Genomic DNA, 24,952 nt, shown 5'->3' with positions numbered 1-24,952 from the left:
TCTGTAATGTTAATCATATGCACTTCATTATCATCTCATACTAACAACCTTGCAAGTAAATCAGTGTAATATTTCCATAAATGCAAACCCACCTTAGATGTGGATGTAGTTACCAGATTGCAACCACGAGGTGGCACCAAAGCAGTGTGCAAAAAATGATAATGGTGTGGAATTCATATCATTTGGACAATAGACGGTTTTCATGGCAGACATTTTGGCATGTCAGAGCAAATAATAGCAACCAAGTCTGGGTCATCAGTATTTGTTTTCACTGGTCAAAACGTCTCACCTCAAGGAAGAATTATTTTAAAATATGGCAAACACAAAGAACATGTCAGTTTCACATGTTTTTATTAAAGTTGCATAAAAGTGTAACAAAATTGGGCAAAAACAAGACCTGTTGTTGATATTGCTACATTTGTTTGTTGGTTTGATCTAATCATTGTCCAAAAAAACCCAAAAGAAAACTCCACCACTCCTTCAATCCCCACAGTTTAGCTCTTGTATTTAGCCTCAATGATAATTATCAGTATATATATCTTTTTTTTTTTTTTGCAATTTTCCACAACAGTAAAAAAAACCAGACTTCTCAATAACAGTCTAAGAAGGTACAATCCAAACCTGGATTTAGAAATGAAAATCCATTCAGATTTTAGACGGTGAATCGATTTGGAACACAAAACCAATCAACACCAACGTTAATCTGAATGGATTTGTGTTTAAACGTCATGTTAATCCAAGGCATGTCATCAAGAAGTGTCATGATCACAATAAAAAGAGACCTGTATTCAATGTAACTGCAAAGAACATTGGTTCATCTAAACAAAAATCACTGTATCAAGGCCTAAGTACTAAACACACACTTCTAAAAAAACAAAAACAAAAAAAAGAAACAGAATCTCATTTTGTTTTTCAAAAAGGAGACAGAAACGGAGCGAGAGAAGATCTCGGATTCTCCACGCTTGGCATTTCTGCTCAGTAACACGGCGCCTTAGCAGTTTGCGTTACCTTTCTTCTTTTCTTTTTTTTTTAATAAAAATGAATGTCTCCCGTTTATTTGGTTTGTGTAACATAAATAATACCTAAGGCAACATCTGTTTCTTAAAGAAGAAAAGGAAGAAGAATAGAAAAGGGAGGGCGAACAGAGGGATGAAGATAGAGGAGGAGCGAGTGGATGCCAGGGAGAAATGACAGAGCAGCAAGAAGAAAATGGGCCACAGTGTGTGTGTGTGTGTGTGTGTGTGTGTGCGTGTGTGTGTGCGAGATAAAGACGAAGAGATCGGAGGTCTGCTGTCACCGCAGGTGTCGTCGGCAAATGGTCACAGCAAATGTTGCTGCTCCTCCTATTGGCCGATGGGCTTTGGCCTTCGATCTGATTGGCTTAGAATCTGAAACAGATGGCTTATTCTGGGAGATGATTGGCAGCTGCAAAACGGAAAATCTCCTCTTTTCTCTCTGCACTTGTGTGTGTGTGAGTGTGTGCATCTGTGTAAGAGGCAACTGTGTTTGTGAATGTGGTTCCTCTGCCCCAAGGGTGGTCTTTGTGTGTGTGTGTGTGTGTGTGTGAGAGAGAGAGAAAGAGAGCAGAGGAAAAAGAAAAATGGAGGAAAAGAGAGCGGCGAATTCATTTAGACACATTCAAATTCTAAAGAGCGGCCTCCATCCTTCATATTCACATCTCGTTGGTGGCTGGACTGATGTAAAAAGGCATTTTCAGAGTTCCCACATCTACACAACATGTGACCGCCGCGGACTGAATGTCCGCCAAACGCGAAACAATGTGGAGGACTCTATGATTTCGTAGAAAAAAGGGAAACACTGTGAGAAAGAGTCCGAGCAGGGGAGGGGATGTAAAAAAAAAGACAAAAAGAAAGAAAAAAAACAAGGCAGCTTTGTTCCAGGTCCTCTGTTGAACTGTCAGTGTGTGCCTGTGTGTGTGTGTATGTGTATTTTTTAAAAAACAAACAAAAAAAACCCCCAGGAACCAGTCCTACACTAAAAGTTTTCATACAGAACAGCAGAATATACAGGCCTAAAAAACAGCCCCACACACGTAGCATTTAGCAACACACAGACCTTGTACGTAGAGTGTGTATGTGCAGGCTGGACAGCAGGGGCTTCTACAAAGCCTCTCTTAGGACAGCACTATGTATTTGAGAAAAGTTCCTCTTCTTTTTTTTTTTGCAAGAATTTGAATTCAAGTTAAGCACAGCCAACCCAAAATAACCTACTTCTAACTCTAAAGGAAGATGTGTTTTTTGTAAGTCTAAAATTGGTTTTGGATAATATGACCACCACCACAGCCAACCAGTGACTTTCTTTGAGCTTCAAGGATCAAATTAGCCTCTTTGCTGGACTAAAAATACACCATACAATACTCCTTGTGGTCAGAGGTTCAGATTTCCTCCCACAATTACATAGTGCAGCTTGTTTTTCCAACAGACACTTCGTTTCAATGCACCACTGTAGCAAATGCCTTTGATTAAGGTGAAGATATCTGCTCACTGACCCCCCAAAAAAGTGATTCACGTAAAGACTAAATTCAAGTGAGTATTCCCCCCGTGCCCTCAAAATGGAGAGGGAAATGGCAGAAGGAGGACGTTTGGGAGCTGGATCAGATACAGTTTCCCTCACAAATAACATAAAAGGGGAATATAAGCAGTGATAGGCTGCTGTTCCCTCCATCATCGTTCACCCATCCACTCTTTTCTTGGCTACTCTGATTCATCCTACTCTGAGCTGCTCCGCTCCCAGTAATTATGGGATGCGTCTCATCGCAACTCCCCTCCTCTTCCTCCTCAGACAGATGGAGGATGGAGAGTAGCGCAGCGGAGGGTGGAAAGAAGGAAGAGCTGGACGAGAGGAGAGGAGTGAAGCCAAATAAAGGATGGAGGGAGGAAGGAAGGAAGGAAGGAGAGTGCCTGGTGTTAAGAAGTGCCATTGAAACTCTTAATCACTTATTAATTCTTTAAAATGGAAGTGATTTATGGGACTGGATCCAGGCAACTTGAGAAAAGGGAGGGATGAAGAGAGGAAAAAAGGAAGGTACTGAAACAGAAGACAAAAAGAAAGGGGAGCGACAGAAGAGATGAGCGGTGAGGGCGGGAGGATGTAGGGAGGAGGCAGAGTAGGAGGAGGGATGCCATCATTTCTTCTGAGGCGTGGAGAGCTTCTGCATCCCTCGGATCTTGTCCAGGAGCTCGGAGACGAAGACCTACGGAGGGACGGGAGGGACAAAAAGCAGGAGGTGTGAGAGGGAGAAACCTAAAAAATAAAAAGAATCCAGTGTAATGATGAATGAACATTTTTTTATACTACCTCAGTAGGTTTATAACAGTCAACCAGCAAGTCCTGTGAAACAAAGAAAGACAGGACGTCATTATTACACTTTTCATGTGGTATTTTCAAATATCAATATTTTATTCAATAACTAATAGCGCTATAAAGTTAAAAAAATCCCTGCCAGTTTGACTCGCCGGGCGTCAGAAGAAGAGGGAGTTTACGGCGCGATAATGGTGGCGAAAGCTACATTAGGAGACGCCTCATTCACGTTCAATACATAGACTTTATGCACTCTGTTCTCACTGTTGTGAAAATCCTGCACTTTTCACTTCAGTTGGACAGATATCGTGACATATCGCTACATGATCGTCTTGCAATACCGTGATTATCGCGGAATCGTTGTATCGTGATATTATTGGTATCGTGGACCATGTATCGTATCGCGGGGTACAATGTGATTCCCACCGGAATGCGACTTTTTGCCCATCCAGACTAAAACAAAGCCTCAGTGCAAATGTTTTTTTAGAATAGCGGGGATAATGTGGACAGCAGCATTTATACACTTTTTTAAATGAAAATAGTAATGAGCTCATGTGTTGAGTGACGTGGAAACAACCGTAGCCTTTGTTCCTGCCCACACGAGAGTCTCCACACAGTGTGTCCTACCTTGACCCTGGCTGCTCGTTCAACATCACTGGGCATATCCAGCAGCTCGTCCACGTCTATCTCCAGTTCTGGGATGGCCTCCTCCTGTAACACGAGAACAAAATTTGTTAGTTTGTTAAAAAAATATATCATTTTTTCCTGAGTAACAGAAAGCGACAGCTCTCTCTAAGAAGAGAAATCCTCTCATTCTTAGATTTCAATGTCGTCTGAAAATAATACATTCTGGTGAACACTAGAGGGCAGTGTCCCACCATCACACCACACGTGTTGCTGTACCTGACAGAGAAAAGAGCAAGGACAAAGAGGAACAGACAAACCTCCTGTTATTTTTCCACAAACAAGGGATATTAATTAAGGACGACTTGAAAATGAGAGTCATTTCAAATGCTGACTGAATAAATGACTGTAAACACAGAAATTTGGCTTCACTCGGCGGTTTATACTCCTACAAATTCAGGTGGCAGTGGCAACATGGCGGCACGAAGCAAGGCCCCAAGGGACATTCAGAAGGCTTCCCGAGGTTATAACGATTTTTATTTTACACCTAATATACACTTATACAAACGCAATTTCTGCCTATACATCCTCCTTAATGTTACACACGGGAACATTGACACCACTCTCATCCTTGGAGGGAAAGAGCAGGCAATATTAGTGGTTCAAACAAAACCTAACACCTGAACAATGATTCAAAATGAAGATGTATGATTACAACAGAGTCACAGTCAATGTGTGGATCACAGTACAAGTGTATTTTTGCTTCTTTGTGAACTGCTGACAGTCACACACTGATGTCTTAAGTGAAAACACGCTGCTGTTAATCTGCTGCTCTGCTGAGCTCACCGAGCATTTCCAGAGTCATCGCTACAGTCAAGGAAAAAACTACACCAAACACTTTTAATTCAAGCCACTGACACCTGCGTTCAGAATCAGTTTGCCATTTATTACACGGACACTGAACCGCTCCGTTTATCTGCCCTTCCTCTTATCATCACATCCTCTCTTTTCAGTCAATCAATTATTTTTCCTGATTTATCTGTGGTTCTATAAGAAGAGGTTTAATAGTCTCCCTCGTGTTCTCCATTTCTCCATCTGTCCCACTCACACACACACACAAGCTCAGTGTGTTCTATCAAAGCAATTCACCACTGGAGACGACTCACACACTCACACACACACACACACACACACTTGTACAAACACTCATTTACCCCTCTTTTGCTGCTCGACTGTTACCCTATATTCATGTCATTCTCTAGGAATCTCTCGCTCACTCTTGTCCTCCCCCTTGGTTGGAGTTGCCCGCACCAGCTGTCTCTGCACCTGCCCAACTGCCCCCTACTCCAGCACACACACACACAGACACAGACACACACACACACACACACAGAGACACACACACAGACACACACACACCATGCTGTGAGAACACATTTGTGTTTCATATTAACCAAAAGGTAGTCTTGTATTTTGCAGTGACAACACCACAACGTCACACACTTAATACGTCTGAGTTTGTGTGTCCGTGTGTGTGTACATGTCTTAAATAGGCTGTGTGGACCTATCTTTGTGAGGACATTTTCATCCTTGTTTCTAAAAGGCCTCGCCAGGGACAGGAGTTCCAAACTTGTAAACTGCACATCAGATGCTTTTTACAGTATGTCCACTATGTCTCACTGCATTGTCCCTGATACATAAAGAGGACATTTTTGGCTGGTCCACGCATCTTGAACAGGCTTTTTGAGGATTAAGACCTGGTTTTAGGGTTGGACATTTTAGTTGTGATGATTAAGGCTTTAGGGTTAGGGTAAAGCGTCTAGGGAATGCATTATGTCTATGAGTGTCCACACAAAGAATGAAACATCTGCATGTGTGTGTGTTTTTAAGGATTTAAATCCGAGCAGGAATGACTGTCTGTGTGTAAGAGATAGAGACTAGAGGTGACAGACAGACTTACTGTCAGCAGAGTGCACACACACACTGTACGCAGTAACATTGGCAAAATTTTTCTAAAAATACACACACACACACACACACACACACACACACACACACACACACACTGGAAGCAGCCAAAGAGACACACAAACAGTTCCCAAGTTACCAGACACAAATATGAACATACACTGAACACAAATTTGCTTACACTGCACATATAATAAAGCTGCTTTACTTAAACACACACACACACACACACGCACACGGACTGATCTGTAGAACATGTGGACTCTATGTGCCACTTCAGTAAGAACCAAAAACATAAAGTTAGACAGAAAGAACGAACGAACAAACAAAAGAAAGAAACTGATGTAGTACACGCTGTTTACTGTACAGACAATAGTGATGAGTGTGATACGTTTAAAAGGGAAACTTTAAAATGATTTGAGCGTTGCATCTTTGAGGGGGGGAGGGAACGCCACAGGGAAGGAAGGTAGGAGACTATGAAGCACTTTGAGAGGAGGGAGCAGCTGAGTGAAGTGAAGCAGCCCCCGAAGAGCGAGTGTGAGAGGAGGGGAGTGAGCGAGGGATGTCGAAAAACACCGGAAGACAGGCTTCAGAGAGGAGACACAAAGAAAGCAGGGAATCACATGGGAGGGTTTCCAAAACAAGGAGGACTCACTCTAGACTGGAGTCTGGAGGCTTTTTTTTTTTTTTTTTTTTACTTTTGGCCAGACTAAAAAGATGGCTGCAGTGAAGTTACTGACTTACACTGCATGTGTGTAAACACCGCGGTGTGGAACAATTGACAGTGATCTCATCTGGAGGAAAAAGATTTGCTTAAGTGGAAATCTTCCTGGCAGCCATTCAAAGGGCATCTGCATGCTTGTTAAGGTGTTTAACACATGAGACTATAGGAGGGCTAGACCTCTCATCTGCTGTTAACAAAGTGCTGTCTTCAACAATAGTGTGATTTCACAGTAGTGGTGTACAACAGGGTTGACCTCTGGGGCCGCTATCACAAAGTGAGATCAGAGGGTTATCCAGCTAACTTAGGGCTTAATTCTGGATTTTTAGAATCACAATAACCTATGTAGACACGGTTAACAGCATCACATCAGCATTGGCTAAATTTGGGTAAATTATTAGTAGGACTTTGAAATACATTGGTAGTTGAGTGAATGGTAATGGTTATTTGATATGCTACTCAGAATAATTTTAGCCAACTTTTTGTAAATGGTAAATCGAAAAATTTGAAAAGAAAAAGCATTTCAATCACAGATTTATTGACCACAGGAGGAAACCCTAATGAAATGATGAAAAACTGGTGGATTATTGATGAATTAGTGAATTGTAGGTGCTTATTTCAAAAAGCCCACGAGACAAATCAGCGCACACTTCTCAAAAGCCTTAATTATACAACTTTTAGTGTGAGGCTTTATTTTTTTTTCACCTAACTGTTTATCACATAATAAAACATCTAGATTAATTAAAGCCACAGTCAACTTAGCCTTAGCCTTAACATACTACAACAATGTTAGGCTAATTAAACTAGATTTCTTAAAATTTCAAACTTTGAAGTGATAGCTTCCTGCCTTTAGAATTAAAGGTTTGAACTAATGATCCAAATAAAACCAAACTCTGTGAAACAGACCACAGTTGACAGACATTATTTTCCCTCTTGCTTAGTGTTACACGTTACTATACAGACGGGGATATGCGTTTTTGTGTCTTTTGCTTTGACGACGAATATCCTTGTAGCGTTTTTAGCACAACGCGAAAAACCCCAGTCAGTGACATCGACATCATGTGGTAAACAAACTGATGCTAAACCATGATAGTAAACCAGCTTACAGGCTAATTGTACTGAGGTCTTTAAATTTAATTACACCCCTCCTGGCGAACTCAGTAAAATATGATTCAGAATACACCACCGCCACACTGTCTGTCTGGAGGCCACATGCAGAACAGAGCACAACTAGATGTGTGACAGTGAGTGTGTTTGTGTGTGTGTGTGTGTGTGTGTAGGCGTGGACAGATCAAATGGCAGATACAACTCCCTCACCGGAAAAAACATAAGCTGAAAACACACACACACACACACACACACACACACACACACACACACACACACACACACACACACACACACACACACACACACACACACACACACACACACACACACACACACACACACACACACACACACACACACACACACACACACACACACACACACACACACGCACAAGTAGGTCAGTGCCCTTGTATTACAACAGACAGACAAATCATTGCTACTGTAAGTATCTGTGGAAAAAGGGGACTGATGATAAGAAAGAGAAGATAACAAAGTAAAGAGGGAGGGTTTTCTTTGAAGTAGAGTCAAAGAATTCACGTTCTAAGGATCAAATCATGCGTCAACAGTTTTGAGTTTTGATTTTACAGTGGTTTAACAGACATGATATTTCAACAGTATTTCGCAGTATTGGTGTACAACAAGGCTGACATCTGGGGCCTCTATCACAAAGTGAGATTAGAGGGTTATCCATTTTTAATTATAACATCAGTGAACATTTTTCTGAGGAGTGTAAATGGCCAGTTTAAGGTCATCGTCAATATAACATGATGTCACTTTTATAAATTCTGTTTTCATTTAGAGGAAAATAGAAGATAAATCACCACGCATACACGAGTGGAGACCAGTGTGATTGACAGGTGCCGTCTGCCAACCTTCAGGTTCATGTCGCCAGTCAAAATGCGAATCTCGAGGCTTCACAACGGGGGTTCATTCTGCAACTGGAAGACTGCACCCATTTTAATATACAGTGCAAGATACCAACGTGATGACAGCAATGGAAATAAAACCCCATATTAAAATGGAGTAATGGGTAGAAGCCAATTTCATCACAGTGGGAAGCTTGTGTGTAAGTAGGTCACAGAGGACCTGCAAGGATTACACAGCATGGAATCTGGTGATGATAACACACAATATTACATCCTCCTATGATGGGATGACACGATCTGAGAGAGCCAGTGAAGAAGAACGTATTCAAAATGTAAAGATTAACGATTGGGGTTTCCTTTCCCTTCCACACTAAATATAGTCAGACTTCAAGATGGCTGCCTGTTCTAGCTACCAAGACAAGAACAATGTTTTGGCTACACGCAGAGAGAAAAGGGAGCGGGAAGAAGGAAGCTGGAGACAAAAGGGAAGCGACGGCTGCTGCAGACAGGAAGGAGGAAGAAGTAGGAAAAGTGAGCCACGTGGCAGCTAACAATGTCGCCATTCACTCCAGTTTCCTTCTGTGTGTGTTTGTTTTGACTCGCCTGGCAAAGTGAAAATGTATTTATCCATTTAACCAGACCTTCTACTCCATTTACTGGCTTTATGTGCTTCACTTGTCAATTATTTTCCATTTTCTTAGCACAAGGGTGGAGAAACATGGGGAATACAGATGACAAGAGAGAGAAAATGAAAGTTTAGAGCTGCGACGATTATCCGATCCGATTATGAATCGCTCACTACATTAATCGGCAACTACTTTGATCATAGATGAATTGGTTTGAGTGCTTTTCTAAAATGTGAATATTTTCCGGTTTCTTTGCTCCATGTAACAAAAAGAAATCATTAAAACTGAATCATTATGGTTTGTGAACAAAAGAAGAGATTTGAGAACGACATCATTTCCAGGTTTGGTAAACACAGATCAACATTTTTTAACATTCTCTGATATTTTACGGACCAGATTAATCAATTATGAAAAAAACAAGTTGCACACCACTGAGTGAGTGTGTATGAGCACAGGTGTTGCTCAGATGGTTTTGAGAACACATGGTACCAGTCTTCTTTTCTTCTTTATCACACCAAAGAAGCATGGGTGCTCAAATCAAGGTTATGCCAGCTGGTTAGGAGTTCTGGGAGTCCAGTGTTTTCAGCCAAAGCAGCTGATTATCTGCCTCTGTGCACTGTGAGAAAACGGCGTCGTCGCTTTAATCACCACTGTCTTATATTAAAAAAGCCCAAAGGTAATGAATCATTCTTGTCAGTACATAAAACACCGCTATTGAATTAGTTGAATTTGTGAAAAAGGATTATTGGTGCAATAACAGATGAATGTGAGGCCGTGTAGAGATGGAGGGGGGGGGGGGAAACCAAGTGGCTCGTTGCCAGTGGGAAATACATGGCTGACAGAATCTAATATCTTGATGAAATATTTGGATGATGACCAGTTCTGACAACAAAGGAGCTTAATGATCAATACAGTCGTGTTTAAACCTGCAGTGTGGAGCATCTGTCTGTCTTTGCCATGATTACTTCGAATAATACACAATTAGCTCCCATTAATATGGAAAAACCTCAGCTTTCACTGTAATCCTTGTAATAAGCCATCCGTTTATGTACCTACAAAACCATATTCCAAAGATTTACGGGGGGGGGGAGAACCTTTTTTTAAAGGTAATTGGATCTGACAAGACACAGCTGTTCTTTTTGCATATAATTAATCATGTGTGCATCAATAACATTTCAGCAAATGAAAGTTGAGCAACGCCACGCGTAGAACTGAAATGCAGAAACTAAATATAGGCACATTTTATGTAATTAATAGCTGCAAGAATTTCCTGTGCATGGTTGCTGACATAACAGTATGTGGCTCACTGCCTCGTTCTGAAATAAAGGCTTTGTTTTCCACATCGAAGTGAACACACTCTATGTTGAAATCTCTCAACATGATGACTGATCAGATAATGTGCTCCAACTGTCATCTGATCACACACACACACACACACACACACACACAGGGAGTGATCCAGGCAGGGACATAGTGGAAAAATACTGGGCTTGAACCCGCTTCCTGTCATGCTCCCCCTCTGTCTCTTCATCTTTACGTCTCCTCTGATGCCCTTCCTCTGTGACTGCATGTGCTGCCCCCGTATAAATCATCCTCAGCTCATCCGTAACAGGTCAGTACTCAGGGAGTTCAGACCACCTTGCTGTGGGCACGATTCCACTTATATACGACTAAATGTGGGCGCTGATATGAGTGTTGGGAGAGGAGCAGCAGGGTCAACAGCAGTGCAGAGATTAGAGATGTATTGTGTCAGTCATGCTTGCTGCTTTTATGTCCCTCAATCTCACACACACACGCATGCGGGCATTTCAATGACTTCACTGGTTTTTCAACATCAAGTTACACCAAGAAGAAAACAGCTTAATAATCTATTGTTTTCTTAATCTGAAAAGGGTTAAAACACTAGCTTGTGCTGCTACTTCCTGTCATGTCACGTGACATTGGGAGATAACAGGGTAGAAAGGGGGGGTGGGAGAATATCTTCAGGAAGTTGCACAATGAGTGTGTTTGTGTTTAAGAGTCAACAAAAAAAAAAGCTTTAAAGGGGAGGACAGGGTCCACAGAGGTAGTACTGCTGGTGTGGATACAGTATATCATCCTGTACAATTAATTTAAGTAGTGACTGGCTGCTGCAATAAAAGACTGAGACTGGCCTCTCACACAACCATGGACCATAAACCACAGCAATCAATAATCAATACAGTACAATACACTTAGACAAGTCTGAAAGAATGCACACACTAACATTGTACATATGTGTGTGTGTGTGTGTACTTTGTACTTTTATCTTTGCGAGGTCCAAACACGTACAAATCTTTGTAGGGACATTTTGTCTCTGGCTTTTGTCAGGACATTGCACTTTGAGTGTGTGTGTAGTTGATCTTCATCTCTCTGGCCATGTCCAATCAACTGGATGAACATCTTCACAGGACGAATACTAGGTCCTTTTTTCCCCAATCAGATGAAAACACAGAAGGTTTTTGCATTGTAATAATTTCTTTGTAATGCTCCTCTTGGAGGAGTTCGCTTGTTGATATAGTCTCTAAATATTAAAAGTGTAGTGTAAAAGTGTCATTTGTGGGCACTTAACAAAAAAAAGAACAAAGATATTTCTCAACTCAGGGGAAACTGAGGTTGGGAAGCACAATTTTTCAAAAATACTACCCCTATTCAAGTAATACAAAGATAAACGCAAATCGGTGAAGGATTCCTTTAAATATAATGAAAAATGTGATTCAAACCATTGTCAAACAATATCACACAAGACTCATTAAGCCAACGAAGACACCATGATACATATCTCGCCAACACAACACACACCCCTCCCATCAAGTAAAGGTATTTACTTTTTACCATTCCAGACTGTACCATACTGTACCAAACTAGACTGTACCATGATGGAAGTGAGGCTATAATAATGCTTGTTGCTTGTTTTCAGATGATGGATGCAGCTAACAAATACACACCATTACTGCTCATGAAGACCAAACTGAGGCAGAATAACATCCACAACAATACAAGAAAATCCACAAATGATGCACACTGCAGCTTTAAAGCTCTATTTAAAACACGTACCCCTGACTTAGTACATCATCCATCTGTGTTGACTCTGTGGCCCTGTCAACCTTCCTCTTATCTTACTACAGATAAAATGCAAATGGCTGTGTCATGTAAAGTAAAAAAAAAAAAAATTAAGCAGAGCTTCCAGAGAGAGCCGGTAGTGATGTGGGCAGACTGTTGTGTGGTGTGGTGCGCCAGTGCTGTGTGGGCTGCTTCACACTTATTATTGCAGGAGAAAGCCAAATCAAACAGGCTCCAAGTACAAAGCACCAGTCTTCATATGGTGCCAGGAAACATTCATTACTATAATTAGAATGAAGGCACAGTAGTTGTGGGTCTCACAGTGAATGTGGTGTCCATAGCATAGGCACCGTAGTGCAGATTATTAATAAAGGGGGGAGCTGACAGAACACCTGGAGCTGCCTTTCACAGTCTGCACCACTGTCTCAAGGGAAACTAAAGGCTTTTCACACCAAAACGAGTCAGTAGAACCCAGGTGAAGCTGCTGAAAACATCATTTCCATTGCCAGTGGGTGTTCTGGCCTGTGGGTTTTCACAGATGCATGAAGTGTGACGTCACAAACTATTTAAGATCCTATCTCAACTGATTATTCAATTGATCTGATCGCACAGTGTAAAAAAAAAAAGATCTGAAAAAATTATGCAAGGATTTGCATCCCTGCCAAAAATGAAGCAGACAAAGGAGAAGAAGAAGAAATGAGCTTGGTCACCAGGGTCTTAAATTCCCTCTAGACTGCCACGTGGTAAAGCTTTAGCACCAATCAGAAAATGGCACGATCTCACTCACACACACACACACACACACACACACACACACACACACACTTTGGAATTAAAACACTGAACGTTACCCAACCTTGACCCATCAAAGCTGCCCGTAGTCATAGCTGATCTTTGTATACGGTTGACTGACTCGCACATCAGCTTGTTTGGCCTGACTCAACGGTTCAGTGCTTTCTGTGTGTTGACTGGACATGTCTGTGCCACAGACTCTCCAGAGGGACACAACCCGCTCTGAGAAGACTTGTACTGGCAACAGTGCGATGCCCCCAGGGCTGTCTCATGTTTGCTAACTACTACATGAAGGCAACAGTTTGCCACTGCTGCTGTCCAGTTTCAATCTCTGTCTCTGTCTCCATTCACGCAGCCCTCACGGAAAAGATCCGCAACATATTGATTAAAAAATGTATTAACTATAACTGAAAATGCATGGGTTAATCCAGTGAAAAACAAAGTAGATGCTCCACAGATAATATCAATACAAGTGCACTTCTATATACTGTATGTGTGTGTGTGTTGATGTCTTGGAATAAAGTTGCCAGGGGCGTTTTCAACAAATAGATTTTTCCTTCCTCTCCTCCGATCAATCGGCAAGTTTCATGGGAGCAAACAAACAACAATAGAGAGCACAGACACAGAGTAAGGGAAGCCCTGTCATACAGTAGAATGTAATCATAATACAAAGGTATTGATTCAATATATTATGATGTACTGTGATACCGAGTCTGTCGTAAAAAATGCAGCACTCAAGTGAATCACTCCAACACACACACACACACACATATGTATATACTGTATGTCGTTAGTGTCTATATCTGTACAGAGTTCCCAGTTGAGATTTTTAGTCTTTTTTTTTATGTTCATATCTGTATTTTCTCACTATTTTTTATGTGTACTGCACCTTGACTTTAATGCATTCCCTCCATTATTCTGAACCCTACCGTAAAACTGAGTCTTGACCCACAAAAGGCCCACTGAATTTGTGAGGACCTGCTAAAATGTCATCACAATGACGCTTTTGAGGCAAAACCTGCATGTTAGAAGAGTCATTGCCACTAAATTGGCCTGAGAGAAATGATTACGTACAGATTACAGTAAGAACGCATTAAAGCAAGCAGATTATGGCAGATTATCATTGTGTGACTCCTAGCGACATTCATTTGTTCTTTTGCCATGTCACTCACTCGGTGACTAATTCCTTTGCTGAAGTGGTTTTGAGCACAAGTGCTGTGGTCATTTCCTTCAGCTGTGATCCACAGGAACGTTGGTGTCTTTATGTGCAGCTGTTTCTAATTCATTCTGCCATGATTTCAATGAAGGGGAAAGTTGGTGACATATTGCGTAATCAAACAAACTGCTGCTTTGGATCATTTCCATGTTCCGTCGGCTCCAGGATAATAATAAAAAAACAAACACACACAAAAGGTTTAAAACATAAACTTAAGTGACATATTTTCTCCATATGAATATTTTACTTTCACTTACAAAACATTGTTAACGGATCAAATATCTGGTAAATGTGTCACTGTCCTCAGCAGCATGAATAACACACTGACGTTTACATATGGAAGTTAAGACATAAATATGTAAACGGCTTCTTTACTTTCACCGTCAAACTGACTGACCTATTTGGACTTGTTTAATCTTTACTGAGCTCCGGACATAGTTTCACTAACGGAGTGTGTAAAACAGATCAGTCCCAGCAAGACCATCCTTTTATTGTGCCTGTTTTCACTTTGCACAACAGCAGGATCAAACAGTTGTGAGGGGTTTTGAAGTGAATTATAGACATATAAAATGTTAGAAACACTTCATTTCAAACATTTTGATCCATTTCTATTATTATAATTATTATAATAACTGCAGACTTGAATGAATGTGTATTTGTATTTGTGTTTGATGTACCTCTTTAGGACCCTTTCATGCCATAGTCATTAAACTTGTCAGGACCAGTAGTCCTCATGGAGACCACAACAGAATGAGGACCAGGCTTTGAGGAAACCTCATTTCTGAGGAACTGATTAAGTTTGGGGCTAAGATTTGAATTGAATGGAACTCAGTGTCCTGTGAAGATAGCTGTGTGTGTCCCTGATGAATCAGCAACCCATAATCAGTCCTGTCAGACACGTTGTCCAAATATAGTCAGTTGGTCCTTCTTCCTGGAAAACCACACATGCATCATTTATGTTTCATTAAATTTAATATTTAAAAATAATTGTGTTTTCCACTCATGACACATTACCGATGCAGCCTTATTTCAGTTTTTGTGGATTCAAATTTTTCTTTGATGAGCACTATCTATCTGTCCACATGTCTTTCATCCACCCCTTTCTTTCCAGCACAACAATCCTGCCACATGATGCCATGCACGTCACGATGCCACGAAAGCTCAAGTTAGGCCCGACACTGGGGTGACATCATGGAGGACATGAAGCCAACCTCTTGATCTGTGGCTGTCTGTCTGTCTGTCTGCCTGCCAGAGAGGGACATCAGGTCAGAAAAGTCTGTCCCTGTACTGTAACCCGACCTGACTGTAAATCCGTGACTACCTGCTGAAAGCTACAACTGCTAAATATTCAAAATCACAGGCCAAGTCGTCCATCGATTTATCCAGAGGGAAATCACAGCGCATATCTGACAAATAAACCGGTGTCTGCACTTGATGCGCCTCCTGGGACCAAAACTCACTCCTGAGTGGGTCTCTGTTACCTCACTCAGCATCACTTACAAACTTCACGGTGATAATGACTCTTTTCCAATAACAACTGTCATCAAAGCTGATGAATGGCTTTGTTTCTTTCATACATTTTTAATTTGTTTGGTAAACGGTCGTCGTCATAAGCTCATATTCATCTCTCACCTGAAAGTACAGTTTAGCAACAACAGCCCGGAGCAACATTTAGTAATAACACCGGCATGTGTAGCAAACTACCTTCCCATTATAGTCTGCTGACTTTGAAAAGCCAAACGCAGAAACATATAAATGGTCTTAAAAAGAAAACAACGCTTTGTGTCAGACATTCTGAAACATGGATTACATTTCAGGGTGTGAGAAAACAATATTTTAGGGCATGATACTATTGATTATTCGAAGATATATCAGAAAGAGTCAGTGTGTTTACATGCATATTAACAGTCAGATAAAATCAACATCATACAAAATAATAACATACCTGGATAATGCGATTCATAGTCATAGATTACTCGAGCTTGTATACGCTTAGTCGGACTAGAGTCCAACTTGGTGCTCCAAAATTTCCTCCCCGTTTTTTGACCCGGCCCGTCTTAGTCGGACTATGGCCTTAGCTCAATGTAATTTTTGTATTGTATTGAAGCCTCCAACCACTAGTTGGCCCCAGGTTTTCAGCATTTTTACACTCCTCTCACTAAAAAAAGACAGCCGTATATTGTTTATGCATATATCACTGTTACGTTTACTATTGCAGTTTTCTTAAAAGAGACATTTTTGAGTAGGCAAAAAATTGAAATACCCCTGCATAATATGTATCGCAGAGCAAGATACTTGCCAATACACAGCCCCAAGTACATTCAAATCATCAAACACATGTTTATGGAGCCAATATTAAGCCTATTAGTACATAGAATACTAACACTGCAGGAGTGTATGAATGGATGAACACTCGACAAACAAGCGGTTTGACTGAAGCAAAACCATTCACTTGGCTGACAGCATGAACTGTTGTGACACAGGGTGGAACGACAAGCTCATCAAGCTCGGCCTGTACTGAAACACAACCCTGATGGGTTTACACTGTGGCAAGGTGTGAGCTATGTGTCAGTATGTACTGTCCAGAGCGGGACGGCTGACACATGACAGAGATAACGAGACACAACAAAGACGCCGAGGTGAACGGCAACAGGAGCAACACGATGAGCAAATGCATGCGCGCTGTTAAGAGTTACCCAGAACATTTATAGCCGGCAGAGGCAACAATTACAGACATTATTGAGCAATAATCCCATAATAACCTTTATGCATATCATAAATCAAGTGATATGAGAGCCCCAGACTGCTGCACCTCATCAAGGCCTCATATGTTTCCAGGCTTGGGAAAATCTAGACTGAGACAAGGTCAATCAAAGGCCAATTCAGGGAAGGACAGACAGAGACATTGCTCCTATTGGTTGTTATAGAAATTAGAAGAGTTGTCAGCCTTGGATGGGGAAAAGCGATGGTAATTCATCTCCCAATGGCATTATCAGGGTGTGTTTATGCGACTTTGAGAAATTGGATTTGGTATAATTTCAGTCAGACTAACGTGTTTACGTATATTTTCAAAGTCAGGTTTTAGTCCAACTAACACATTAATGTATTACACAGAATGTCATTTGTGAATTTCCTTGCATGTCGGTTCTCACTTATCAAGGTATGAGGTGTCACCCACGTTTTAAGAATGCAGATACTCCTGCATTCATACTTCCTTCTGTAATAAAGGAAGTATGAAAACGAATGGTTTTTGGTTTGATGTAATGTTGGTACAAAAAAAAAACCTCAAACCTCACTTGTGTTTAAAATAGTTCTTTAAAAAAAAAAAAAAAAACAGTCACGTGCAAATTCTGTGTGTGTTTGTGTGAATCAACAGGTGTGTGCGGGGTGCTTCTGAGGGAAAGTGACATGTTCTTTTATTTCGACATCTCAATCCTTACTCACAAAGTTCCTGTGACAAGATGCAAAAAGCATTTGCCTGGAATGACTCACATCCCTGCGCTCTTTACTCCCCCTTCCTTCTCTCTTTCTTTCTTAATCCACACCATCTCTTGCTTTTCTTAGCTTCCTGACGATCTTACTCACACACTGATTAAAAAAAATGCTCGGCCTCCCTGACGTACGCCGCCATCTTTACAACCCTCACATGGTCAGTCAGAAGGTCAAGAGTATAATACACGCTGACTCACCCTCAATCAAACAGGAAGCAGACTGTGTGCTCACCATGCACAACCACATTTAACCTGTTCACACTGTTACTGTGCATGTCTGTGTGTGTGTGTGTGGGGAGGGGGGGTGTTCACAAAGACACAGTGGGGTCTTTCACTCCCGCTGTGTAACAACCACTCTTTGTAGTCGCCCTCTTACATACCCGGAGTAAAACAGGGTAATGCTGATTGGTATGCAGGCTTTAAAGTGTAACATTAAAGTGCGTGCTCCTCCGTGTGTGTGTGTCTTGTGACAGTGGGAAGTTAGTAAAAGAAACCTAAGCCATCTTCAGCACAGCTATGAAATAACAGCTGCTTCTACAGTTAGGCTTCACTCACTCGTTACAGCCGATGTGACTTCCTCGTAAAACCAAACAACACTAGGATGCGTCACATCTTTAACATTTAACGTTTTATCTTGAGACTGAAACCAGACAATAATGTTTGTAATTTGCAATGATTCACAATATATTGCAAAAACTAATGAATAGTACATTTATATATAGTATATCCTACTTTAACCGCATTTTAATGAGTGCTGTTATGGCGATTACTATGTTTTAATGGTAAATCGACATTAAACATGTTGACGGACTGCATGTGTTCTGCTAAAGTCATTTTCTCTTTCGTTGTGGACTTTTCCCTGTGATGGTTCTTCACGTCAGGTGGTATTCCTGTGGATTATCCTCACTGCACTTGCATCAGATTACCATCATACAATCGGAACGGATGATTGATTTAATTGGCCTTTAAATGTCTGACAACTAATGTGGTGGAAAACTGCTGGTCTGACATTCATTTCCTTGTTGTGTGAGACATGCGGGGACGGCCTGAGACATGTGAGCACTGTGCCTTCATGGCGTGACTTTAAACACATGATCAAACGGTCTTAACAACAACTCCACGTGAGAAAAAAAAACATACATGTGTTCATTCGTTCATTCATTCAGTTGTCAGAGGTGCGTGACGGAGAGCTGCATGGCAGTTTGAGGAGTTTTCCCTCAGTGTAAGTAACATGCAATGACAGAGGACACATGTTACAAAAACACATTCTCCTTCTCTGACATCCCTGCCCACTACAGCTACATTTTCCTTCTCCTCTTGCCATCCCTTGGAGTTTCTCCCCCCCCCTTCTCTTCCCCCGTTAGTTGCATTCCTGCTCACCAATCCTGCCTCTGTTCTCACTCATATTTCCATCTGTGTTTATGTGTGTGTGAGTGAGTGTGTGTGTGCTCATGTGCATGTTTGTGCGTCCCTGTGGCCACGTAGGACACTGGAGTTTGGGGATTGGTCCACCCACTTGCTCCACTGTTAACCATGTAGCTACTGGTCAGCTCCATGTGAAACAGCAAAAGGAGAGATTACACGCCTTCAGTGGCAAATGAGTTCTTATCAGCCTGGTTAAGACTGGTGAGAAAAGGAATCATTATCCTAAAAGCAGAGCTCTGGCCCCCCACTCTCCTTTTCCCTACGGCGAGCTCAAACTCATTCAGCTCGTACAAAGCCAGTAATGGAGTGGGGGGGGTCACTACAACAACACAGAAAGTGAACATGACTTAAAAGAAACATCCTTAAGGAAACGCTGCCTGATTTCATTACGTGCCACCCAACACTCCCGAGGCCTTACATTAACAGCCACTTTCCTGTTTATATACTTAGATTTACACCGTTTATACTTGAGGGTTTAAGACGTAAACTGTGAGATGGAAAGCAGTGGTAAGGTTTGGAGGCTGTGTTGCATCAGTTGTGGAAAAAAAAAGTGTTATTAATATTTTCATGAGACCTGATACAATTCACTTTATGAAATTAATTTTGTTACTATAGATATTCAGGAAAAAAACTCAATCAATGTTCAGGTTTGTTTGGTTTAGCTTCCCTGACGAACCGCAGCACCACCAGTGTTTCTTACACACAGCAAATGCCAACATTGACATCAGTGAAGTCGCTGTTAATGTAACACCTTCATGACTTTTATTAAGTTCTGGGTTACAAACATTTATTTTATTTTTTTTGGAACTGTAAATGTCACAAGAGGCACACCCCTTTTACCACTTCCTGAGTAAGCAGCACGGACGTTTAACAAGCCTTGTTGTTGCCATAGAATCACATGAAGAATCGCAACCCCACTATTAACCATAGCAACTCTGCCTGACGGGCTGAGTAATGGCTGGACGAACATGTCACAAGCTGCTTACTTGCAGCATGTTTAAATGGTTTCTATGAATGGGGAAATAGCTGGTTATGAATTCCCTGCAGAAAAAACTCCCTGTGCTTTATTTAACAGCTGAAATGCACAGCCACAAAAGGAGATAAAGAAAAGATGAGGGTAGCGACGCAGGGTGGCAAATGCATGACTGGATTATAACGTGTCAGAACAGAAAGAGAGACATGGGAAGAAAAAGGGAGAAATAAAGCAAGAGACATGCTCCATGTCTTTGTCAGTGAACAGGGTTGTCCCAGTTCCCGCTTCTGCTCCCTGATTGACTAAAAAACGCCTCTCTGGTTACACTGTTAAGCAGCACGTGCTCCACATTTCCCTGCCTAAATGAGCCCAATGTGTCTCCATCAGTGAAGCGACTGTAAATTAATCTCTTTGTTGTCTCTAACAGCCCAGGCAGGGAGGATCTGGACAATGAAGACGGGGAACTACGGTGGACAGACGCCAGAAATAGGTACAAGGTGAGTGAGGAATGTGTGGCCAAAAAAGGGGAAATAATTAATTCACTTATCATATACGCAAGTATCATCCGAAATGAACGTGACATGTTCATAATAAATCATTACGTAAGTGTCAAGTGTCCCTGTCTATGGACAGCAGATACAATCACTGAGTGTCCAGTAGTGACGTGTGACCCCTGACCTTATACATGAAGTTAAAAAGCACCATCAGTGCATTAAAGTGTGCATGACTGAGTGGATTTCAATCCAAATAACAGATGGTCTTCTATCAATCACTGGAGTCTAGAGGCGACGCAATCAATTAAAAATCAGATCTTTCTGTCAAAAACCACCTTTAAATGTCTTCTGCTGTATCACACACGTTCACAGCGGGACACAGTGCTGCAAAGCTTTTCTCCTCAATGCATTAACTTGCACATTTTTTGACTCCACTTGGTTTTGATGCATAGCAAACTAGTATTGGCAGACAATCAAAAGCCCAGTCCTTTTAAAATCCTCTGCAGGCCATTCAATCACCTCTGCTGGCACGTGCATGCCTCTTTATTATCCACATCTCATGGGATATCCCACTGAACCGCATAAGAAACTTCTGCAATAGACTAAAAATTATGTTTTCTTACACACCACGACGAGAGTTGTAGTCTTCCCTAAGAGATTCTGTGGCTTTGAATCCTATATGGAAACAGTTCAGTGGAGCTGTGAAAGGGGTCACTAACTTGTTGTTTTTTGTTTTTTTAGGTCAAATACAATGGTAACCAAAAGTGTGGTTGCTCTTCAAATGACCTGTCATTTCTCTGTATTAGCCACAAGAATTCTCCAAACCTGCTAAGTCGTTGTTTTCCCCTCACACTAGGAATAGAATGTGGGTCACTGCCAGCTCAGTGGAGCTGTCATGAGCTTACCAACAACTGACGCCGGTAGCTCCACTACAACTGCTGCCAGGTTATATTATAGCTTATAGCTGTTACCGCTGCTGCTGCTGCACCACTCTCCAATGTGTCACTATGTGTGTTTTAATGTGTGACTGTGCAGGGACACTGTTAGGTTAGTTAGTAACAACATCTGGATGATGATGGGTATGCACATGCCATCACCGTCCGCAGCCAAGGTGCAGTCTCATTACAAACTCTGACACATTTTTACTCAACCTGGCCTCAGTCTTTTGAATCAAGGAGTGTTGTTTGTATGATTCATCCCTGTGATTAGATGGGCAAATAACACAAGTGGTTAGATAATTTTGTTGTATGCAAAATAATAATAATAATAATAATAATAATAATAATGATGATGTTAATCATGTTGTGGTGATTTATGATTCTCCAATTTCCAGCGAAATGTACTCTTTCAGTGCTCCACTTATATTAGTAAAGGAGTAGACTGAAATACTGAAACCTGTGGTTTTCAACTTCCTCATGAGCAGAAATACACAATGTGTGTAATTGTGCAATAGCTACTGTAAACATATACTGTATATATACACACACACACACACACACACATATATATATATATATATATATATATATATATATACACACAGTATATATATAGAGGGAAGCTTTGTTATGGTTTACCAAAAATCATATTGAGACATATTTTGTTATTGAACTGCTGCCCAGCCCTACATGAAAAGTGAGAATTATATGATTTGTATAAACAATTTAAAAGATCAAAACAGAGGACTGAAGTTAATGTTTGCTTATTTCTTAAGAAAAGACAACACCTGCCCTTTAACAGCAGCTCCACACTCTCTGACGCCAGTTGTGTAGTAGTGATTTCCAGTCCAGCTAATATTGGATGAGACGAGTTTACAGGTGTGCTTTAAAAACAGCCTCAGCCAATCAGAGCACAGAACAGCGGCTTTCCGTTTCATGATTAGGTTATAAAAGCTGCCTATGCTACATTTAGCCCTCACCTGTGGGTGCTGCAGTGCATTTTAAACCCCCGCTCGTATAAAAGTGTGCTGTGGATTTTGTCTTCTTCTTCTTCCGCTAATCATAATCACGTTGTTTCCCTTTAATTTTCTGCCTTCATTACCTCATGTGCTCACACATGGCCCACACACACACACACACACTACAGTACAGTAACACACGCTGTAGTAGTAGTAGAAGAAGAAGAAGAAGAAGAAGAAGCGAGGCCAGGCCAAAAAGCAGCGACAAAAGGCCCGTTAATGTGTCTTTGTCAACACTTTGCAGGGAAAGTGCACACAAAGACCTGATAAACTGACTTCACCGTGGAGCCCTATTACTTAACACAGCCGCCGGATCGATCGGTTTCGGAGGCCGGTTATTGTCGCGGGGTCTTTACCTCACAGTCGTACAGGTCCGTTAGCTGGTCGATAATCCACTCCTCCAGGTTCAGTCTCTTCCTCAGCTCCTTGCGGTCGTATTTGACCGTAACACGTCCCTGCTTCCGAACCGGCGTCTCCGGTTCGGAAGCATCCGGCGTCTGGAAATAAACCCGGGGTGGAGGGCTCGTCTCCGGGCTCGTTACAGCAGCCATGGTCGCTCGGTTTTTGAGGGGGGGTCGAAGTGGGGAGGGAGGGGAGGAAAACCCGGAGGTGTGGAAGTGTTGAAAGAAGGAGAACGAGGCGAGAAAACGCAGCGACTGGAAAAAACTGAGGGGAAAAACCACGACTGGTGTTGGATGTGTGAGGGTAAAAATCCACAGAGGGGGAAGAAGGAGAAGCACCACAGCCTGGACCTCACGCTTTGTTGGTCAGACGGTTCTCAAAAAAACTAGCACAGAACAACACAGAAGCGAGAGACAAGTAACGGCGAAACGAAAAGTGCGACCGGCTTATTGTGCTATTTACAGCCGCGTGTAAACTCTGCTTACATAAAAGAGACGAGGCAGCAGCGACGACCTCAACTCTTCAGTCAGTACAAAGAGAAAGCACACCTCTCTCTCTCGCTCTCCCTCTCTCTCTCGCTCCCTCCCTCTCTCTCTCTCTCTCTCTCTTACACACACACACACACTTGAAGTGCGCGCGTGCTCCTACTGGACTCTCGCGACTAAAAGGAAAAATAACTTCTTTTTCCTTTTTTCCACCCCACGTTAAAAACCCTCTGGTGTAACTGAACTGCAGCTCCCCCAGAATGTAGCCTTCTACTTCCTTCAAGCACCAGATTCACATGACATCATTACAATAAATAAATAAATAAACTTACCAGCCTATTCAGGGGCCACACGGTGGTGTAGTGGTTAGCACTCTCGCCTTGCAGCGAGAAGACCCGGGTTCGAGCCCCGGTTGGAACAAGGGCCTTTCTGCATGGAGTTTGCATGTTCTCCCCGTGTGTGCGTGGGTTCTCTCCGGGTTCTCCGGCTTCCTCCCACAGTCCAAAAACATGCAATGTGGGGATAGGTAAATTGAACACTCTAAATTGACCATAGGAGTGAGTGTGAGAGTGAATGGTTGTTTGTCTCTATCTCTGTGTGGCCCTGCGATGGACTGGCGAACTGTCCAGGGTGTACCCCGCCTATCGCCCGATGTAGCTGAGATTGGCACGGCACCCCCCGCGACCCTCTAGCAGAGGATAAAAGCGGTAGATGATGACTGACTGACCAGCCTATTCAAATGGCGGCCCGCGGGCCACATGTGGCACAAAAGCCACCTCCTTAGTGGCCCAGCCAAGGAAATACGAGACAAACACATTTCACTGAAAAGTTCCTACAGAAGCACTGACCATGCATGCGTCACATGTGACAAATATTTATCTTAATTCAGAGAAACTAATGCTGTTGCTAATATTGCACACCTTTTTTATCTGGTGTTAAATATGATAAACACTTTTATTTTAAGTTTTAAAGAGAGACAACTATGACAGCTATTACAGTGCACATGTTTTGTTTCTGCTACCTCAGATTCTGTGCACACACACAGTTATTTTATTACTGTCATGTACTTTGCGCTGGTTTTAAATTTTAATGATCACCAGAATAGGGGTAGTATTTTTGAGGAAACTGAGGTTGGGAAGGACAATGTTGCCACTATTCTAGTAATACAAAGCTAAATGCAAATCTGTGAAGTATTCCAGTCATTGAATAGCCCTGCTTTAAAGGTTAACAGTGTGACATACTCATTTGGCAGAAACAAGTATGTTCGTATGAGTGTATGATTACTTAAAAATAAAAAGCGTTAGGTTATCTTAGCCTCTGCTTATGAAGTCCTTTTGCACTTTACGAAGGCAGCCATCTTGTGCTGCTGTGTTTCTACTTGGAACGAGCTGATGGTT

General features: G+C 41.8%; 1 protein-coding gene across 1 annotated transcript; it reads right to left on the bottom strand.

Moving 5' to 3' along the window:
* Positions 1-334: 334 nt before the first annotated feature.
* ppp1r14bb (protein phosphatase 1, regulatory (inhibitor) subunit 14Bb) lies at positions 335-23,646 on the bottom strand. The gene is made up of 4 exons (XM_058625777.1): positions 23,025-23,646; positions 3,949-4,032; positions 3,319-3,351; positions 335-3,214 (listed from the first exon to the last, which is right to left on the bottom strand). Exons 1-4 carry the CDS (start codon positions 23,217-23,219, stop codon positions 3,146-3,148), a joined length of 381 nt encoding a protein of 126 aa, XP_058481760.1. The 5' UTR covers positions 23,220-23,646; the 3' UTR covers positions 335-3,145.
* Positions 23,647-24,952: the final 1,306 nt, after the last annotated feature.

This window comes from Solea solea, chromosome 3 (genome assembly GCF_958295425.1).
Source record: "Solea solea chromosome 3, fSolSol10.1, whole genome shotgun sequence".
Taxonomy (NCBI): Eukaryota; Metazoa; Chordata; class Actinopteri; order Pleuronectiformes; family Soleidae; genus Solea; species Solea solea.
The sequence above is the reverse complement of the archived record's forward strand: the minus strand, read 5'-3'. Positions and strand labels throughout refer to the sequence as shown.